The 6,635-nt window shown below is 43.3% G+C and overlaps 1 protein-coding gene across 1 annotated transcript in view; it reads left to right on the top strand.

Annotated features, from left to right (window-relative positions):
- Positions 1 to 213: 213 nt before the first annotated feature.
- The window catches only part of ndufs4 (NADH:ubiquinone oxidoreductase subunit S4), a 45,789-nt gene continuing 39,367 nt past the window's right edge, over positions 214 to 6,635 (top strand). The window contains exon 1 of the mRNA XM_021622252.2: positions 214 to 373. Coding sequence (XP_021477927.1) covers positions 291 to 373 — 83 coding nt within the window. The 5' untranslated portion in view covers positions 214 to 290. The remainder of the gene's footprint in view (positions 374 to 6,635) is intronic.

The raw sequence follows: 6,635 nt of genomic DNA, 5'->3' as shown, positions 1-6,635 counted from the left end.
TGAACTAGGCACTTTTAGTGGCACTGTTCCTAGGCCGTTATTGTACATAATAATTAGTTCTTAACTGACTGACTGGCCTGGTTAAATAAAATAAAAAAATAAAAATACAATATAGTGTTATAGAAATCTCTCGACCGGCCCCACTCTCCAGAACAATAGGTGGCGCTGTATGCACCTGTCTGTTGGTTGCGATTCGCCCAAAAAACTTAGAAGAAGAAGCCCAGCAGCAGCTCTTTTTGTTTAGTTTTGAACCTTCCCGTACTCCGTACAAATTAGCTGTTGACAGAATCATGGCGTCCTCAATGTCACTTCTAGGTTTGGGACGGTGTTCCCTGCTAAATACAGCCACTAAAGTAATCCTGAATCCTGTCAGGTAATTATGTTTTTATTTTGCTACATTGCTATAGTCATATTTCTGTCGCACAACGAGTTTCTATCCTCCTATTCGTCATAACATGCCATTGTTAGCTAGTTTATGCCTGTGTCATTGGTTTACTTTAGCTAGCTATTTAGCTTAGCACAAACAACACAAAAGTTACGTTTCACGGTGTGTTCTTGGGATATTTCTAGGTGATAATGAGTATGGATGGTTGTATTGGTTTTTGTGAAAGGCAGTGTAAATAAGTCATAGCTAGTTAAGGAGTTAATCGCTAGTGTTAACGTTAGCTAGCTGCATGTGTCCTTTAAATGTGTTAACTAGCTAGTTAGCAGCAAAGACAGTACAGTATGTGGAGATGGGCAGAAATCCGCGATCATGCTTGTATGCGATGTCATGTCGTCGGCTGGCTAAGTTCCGACTGGGAAAAAATATATTTGAATGGTTATCCAAGTCGGGAACTCGGGCCTCTTTATATATAGAGCTCCTACTTTCTTTTCTTACCGGAAGTAAATACTTTACCTCTTTATTTTTCCGACTTCCCAGTTGTCTTGAAAGCACCCAAATTTGTTTGACGACAATGAAAACGTGTCTGTTTGTCACTTTTCACAAGAGCTGCGTTCGAATACCCATAATAACATACTGTATGCTACATACTTTCTACTATTAGTTCATTTTAGTATAGAGTAAATGAGCGGTATTCTTTCAGTTGACTGTCCTAAGCACTTCGCCTGTCCACTGGAAGTGGATGCTGTTGCTATGCAACCGCCTGTTAGCATAGCAAATTAATATCTAGACATTTTATGACTTTGTGCGGGTTTGTCAATTCAATCTGGAGTGCCAGAGTGCGTTCTGGGTGTTTGTAAATTGTCAAGATGGTCCATTGGTAAATTCAGAGAGCGTTTTGCTATCGCCGTTCTGACCTCACAACGACAGTCAAGCACCCAAGCTAACTTACTAGCTACTTCCTGACACAAATGAGAGAACACCTCACTCTGACCATTTTACTCTGACCTCACTCTGACCACCTCTATGTCCACCTCTTGAACATCAGACTCTGAGGCCTCATCTTCACTGTCGCTTTCCAACCTTGTTGAGGATGGCTCGTTGTCAGGCTCAAAAAGCCTCAAATTTATGAGACACGGTAGCGATGACACCATAGGCCTTGTTGAGCTCTACACCAGACGGGATGCTCTTGCCAGCAGACTTGAGTTCCAACATATATGCTGCGGTGTGTATGGGCTTCAGGCAGAAGTCTTCACGCCTTTTGATATATTTCAGAACTGCAGTTTCCTCTGCTTGGAGCAACAGTGAAGTGGGCAGGGCAGTACGGATTTATTATCTTACATCTGCAAGCAGAGTCGGAACATCAGACTGGATGGCATTGTCTCCTTCAATCCGTGCACTGGCTACTGCTATAGGTTTCAGGCTGCTTACCGCTCTCTCCCAAAATACATCATCCTGGAGGATCCTCTTGATGTTGATGTCCATATTGACAGACTGAGATATGGCCATGTCTTGGAGACTCCTTCCCCTCCAGGAGACTATTAAACATCATAACAACACCACCCCAATGGGTGTTGCTGGGCAGATTTAATGTGGTGCTCTTATTCTTCTCACTTTGCTTGGTGAGGTAGATTGTTGCTATAACTTGATGACCCTTCACATACATAACCATTTCCTTGGCTCTCTTGTAGAGTTGGGGAAATGTTTTCAGTGCCATGATGTCCTTGAGGAGCAGATACAATGCATGAGCAGTACAGCCAATGGGTGGGATGTGAGGGTAGGACTCCTCCCACTTTAAACCAAGCAGCCTTCATGTTCACAGCATTGTCTTTCACCAGTGCAAATACCTTCTGTGGTCCAAGGTCATTGATGACTGCCTTCAGCTCATTTGCAATGTAGAGACCAGTGTGTCTGTTGTCCTTTGTGTCTGTGCTCTTGTAGACTACTGTTTGAAGGGCGGAGATGTAGTTAATTATTCCTTGCCCACGAACATTCGACCACCCATTAGAGATGATTGCAATACAGTCTGCTTTCTCTATGATTTGCTGGACCTTCACTTGAGCTCTGAACTCTGCATCTAGCAAATGAGTAGAGAAAGCATGTCTGGTTGGAGGGGTGTATGCTGGGTAAAGAACATTCAGAAATCTCTTCCATTACACATTGCCTGTGAGCATCAGATGTGAACCAGTTGCAGACACAGCTCGAGCAAGACATTCATCAGCATTTCTCTGACTATGTTCCTCCATTGAGACAAAAAAACTTGATTCCATTAGGACCATGAGCTGTTGCTATCGATAAGATGTCTGATTCATAATTTTCACCTTGAATAGATGTAGAATTTTGTCAGAGGTTGCTTGTTGTGAGCAAGTCTGTTTCATCTACTTTGTGCATGACACAAATACTTTTTCCAATAATTGTTTACAAACAGATTATTTCACTTATAACTCTGTATCACAATTCCAGTGGGTCAGAAGTTTACATAGACTAAGTTGACTGTGCCTTTAAACAGCTTGGAAAATTCCAGAAAATTGTCATGGCTTTAGAAGCTTCTGATAGGCTTATTGACATCATTTGAGTCAATTGGAGGGGTACCTGTGGATGTATTTCAAGGCCTACCTTCAAACGCAGTGCCGCTTAGCTTGATATCATGGGAAAATCAAAAGAAATCAGCCAAGACCTCAGAAAAAAATGGTAGACCTCCACAAGTCTGGTTCATCCATTGGAGCAATTAAATATAAAAAAAATTAAAAAGTACTTTTATTTATTTAACTAGGCAAGTCAGTTAAGAACAAATTCTTATTTTCAATGACGGCCTAGGAACAGTGGGTCAGGGGCAGAACGACAGATTTGTACCTTGTCAGCTTGGGGGTTTGAACTTGCAACCTTCCGGTTGTCCAATGCTCTAACCACTAAGCTACCCTACCGCCCCAAATACCTGAAGGTACCACGTTCATCTGTACAAATACATGGGACCACGCAGCCTCCATTCCGCTCAGGAAGGAGACGCATTCTGTCTCCTAGAGATGAACGTACTTTGGTGCGAAAAGTGCAAATCAATCCCAGAACAACAGCAAAGAACCTTGTGAAGATGCTGGATAAAACGGGTACAAAAGTATCTATATCCACAGTAAAACGAGTCCTGGCAGCATCATGTTGTGGGGGTGCTTTGCTGCAGGAGGGACTGGTCCACTTCAAAATCGATGGCATCATGAGGCAGAAATTATGTAATGAGATGATGCTTCAATATATCCACATCAGTTACATCTTGGTTGCAAATGGATCTTGCAAATGGACAATGACCCCAAGCAGACTTCCAAAGTTGTGGAAAAACTGCTTAAGGACAACAAAGTCAAGGTATTGGAGTGGCCATCACAAAGCCCTGACCTCAATCCTTTTGAAAATGTGTGGACAGAACTGAAAAAGTGTGTGCGAGCAAGGAGGCCTACAAACCTGATTCATTTATACAACCTCTGTCAGGAGGAATGGGCCAAAATGCACTCAACTTATTGTGGGAAGCTTGTGGAAGGCTACCCAAAATGTTTGCCCCAAGTTAAACAATTTAAAGTCAATGCTACCAAATCCTAATTGAGTGTATGTAAACATCTGACCCACTGGGATTGTGATGAAAGAAATAAAAGCTGTAATTAATAATTCTCTCTACTATTATTCTGACATTTAACATTCTTAAAATAAAAGTGGTGATCCTAACTGACCTAAGACGGGGAATTTCTACTAGGATTAAATGTCAGGAATTGTGAAAAACTGTTTAAATGTATTTGTTTAAGGTGTATTTACATTTACTGACACCGGCCATATTCAACTGGTGTTGAGCGCTCATAAATTCATTAGTTATTCTGCTCTCTGGCACACTCAGATGAGAGTGCTCTGAAATCGGTGTAGATAGCCAGAGAGCGAATTTACGAATGCATTACGACTATGCCGCTAAGCTAAGAATGACTTGAATAATCAATTCGATACACTGTGTCGTTAGAGAGGATATAGTTAATATACTGGCAAGTTCGATGTATCAGTAGCCAACTAACGTTAGGTAGCTAGCTAACATACCGGTACATCCTGCTGTTATGATATGCGATTCGTAAGGACAGCGTAGCGAACAAATTGTCAGCCAACATAAGTTACACGTTATCTGAAAAGTCATTGCTTTATTACATTGCTCAACATTTTTACATTTGTCATTAGTTAAAGCAATGATTTGTATCAGACTTCGGCTGCATATTTTCTTCAAATCTGAAAATTTAGTGAAGCCATGCCCATTTTCGGGAAGAATGGCATTATGGGCCCTAAAAGCACGGAAATAGTGTCCACTGCTTGTATACTACATATTCAATTTCTGTCGCAAATAGTATGTTAGTGTAGTTAGTATTCAAACACACCTAAGGACTTTACCGTGGTTGGAGTCATAACATGTTCGAATCCCCGAGCTGACAAGGTACAAATCTGTCAACTCTGCCCCTGAACAGGCAGTTAACCTGTTCCTAGGCCGTCTTAACCGACTTGCCTAGTTAACTAAAGGTTAAAAAAAAACAACTACTGAAGACATTGGCGGTAACTCAGGCCCCGTAATAGGGTTAGAGGCAGAGAATCCCGGCGTAGAGGAGTGAACCCGCCCAGGCAGACACAGCAAGGGCAGTTTGGTGCTCCAGTGCCTTTCCGTTCACCATCACACCCCTCGACCAGACTACACTCAATCATATGACCTACTGAAGAGATGAGTCTTCAGTAAAGACTTAAAGATCAAGACCGAGTCTGAATCTCTCGCATGAATAGGCAGACTATTTCATAAAAATGGAGCTCTATTGTAGAAAGCTTAGAAATTCTAGTGACGGTTAGGAGGCCTGCGTCTGGTGACCGTAGCGTACGTGTAGGTATGTACGGCAGGGCCATATCGGAAAGATGGGTAGAAGCAAGCCCATGTAACACTTTGTAGGCTTGCCATAAAACCTTGAAATCAGCCCTTGCCTTAACAGGAAACCAGTGTAGAGAGGCTAGCACTGGAGTAATATGATCACATTTTTGGGGGGGGTTCTAGTCCAAGAATCTAGCAGCCGTGTTTAGCACTAACTGAAGTTTATTTAATGCTTTATCCGGGTAATCGGAGAGTAGAGCATTGCAGTAGTCTAACCTAGAAGTGGCCAAAAACATGGATAAATTTTTCAGCATTTGTTTTAGGACAAAGTTTCAGATTTTTTTTGCAATGTTATGTAGATGGGAAAACAATGTTTTTAGTTAACCAAGTTACTGACTGACTAGGATCATTCTTCTTTGTGTTTTTGGGGGTGATTCAAAGGGAGTTAAATCACTAGAAAAGCAGCAATGCAGACAGACCAGGGAGAATTGAGCATGAGATGGAGTGAGTACAGTAAATCCTGTCTAACCATTGGCCCTGGATAATATGCTGACATCACACAAGCAGACTGCCATAGTGAAGGAGGTTTACCCAGTGGAGGAGGTTTACCCAGTGCAGCTTACTTCTCTGTGCTCTGTAGAGATCGCAGGTAGTGGGTCAGAAGGCTCTAGAGGTCCTTGGACCAGTCACTCTGTAGCACCCGGAGAGAGATGGATAGAGGTAGGGAGTGTGCTTGAAAGAGAGCTCTCACCTACCACTGGCTCAGGGCCTCCTGCCTAACCCTCTAATTGGTCTCCACTGGCTCAGGGCCTCCTGGCTAACCCTCTAATTGGTCTCTACTGGCTCAGGGCCTCCTGCCTAAACCTCTAATTGGTCTCCACTGGCCCAGGGCATCCTGCCTAACCCTCTAATCGGTCTCCACTGGCCCAGGGCCTCCTGCCTAACCCTCTAATTGGTCTCTACTGGCTCAGGGCCTCCTGCCTAGCCCTCTAATCGGTCTCCACTGGCCCAGGGCATCCTGCCTAACCCTCTAATCGGTCTCCACTGGCCCAGGGCCTCCTGCCTAACCCTCTAATCGGTCTCCACTGGCCCAGTGCCTCCTGCCTAACCCTCAAATCGGTCTCTACTGGCTCAGGGCCTCCTGCCTAGCCCTCTAATCGGTCTCCACTGGCCCAGGGCCTCCTGCCTAACCCTGTAATTGGTCTCTCTGACAGGAATTTACTCCAGGAGTAGAATGTTGTATGGGGTCTAGGGCTTCTCCACTTCTTATGAGTGTAGTATTAACTCTTGAAATTTCTATCATTTTTATTTATTTAACTAGGCAGGTCAGATGACGAAAAATTCTTATTTACAATAACCGCCAAACCCAGACGACACTGGGCCGCC

Source organism: Oncorhynchus mykiss, chromosome 11 (assembly GCF_013265735.2).
Source record: "Oncorhynchus mykiss isolate Arlee chromosome 11, USDA_OmykA_1.1, whole genome shotgun sequence".
NCBI classification, from domain to species: Eukaryota; Metazoa; Chordata; class Actinopteri; order Salmoniformes; family Salmonidae; genus Oncorhynchus; species Oncorhynchus mykiss.
Note: the sequence above shows the minus strand (reverse complement) of the source record. Positions and strands in the feature narration are given on the sequence as shown.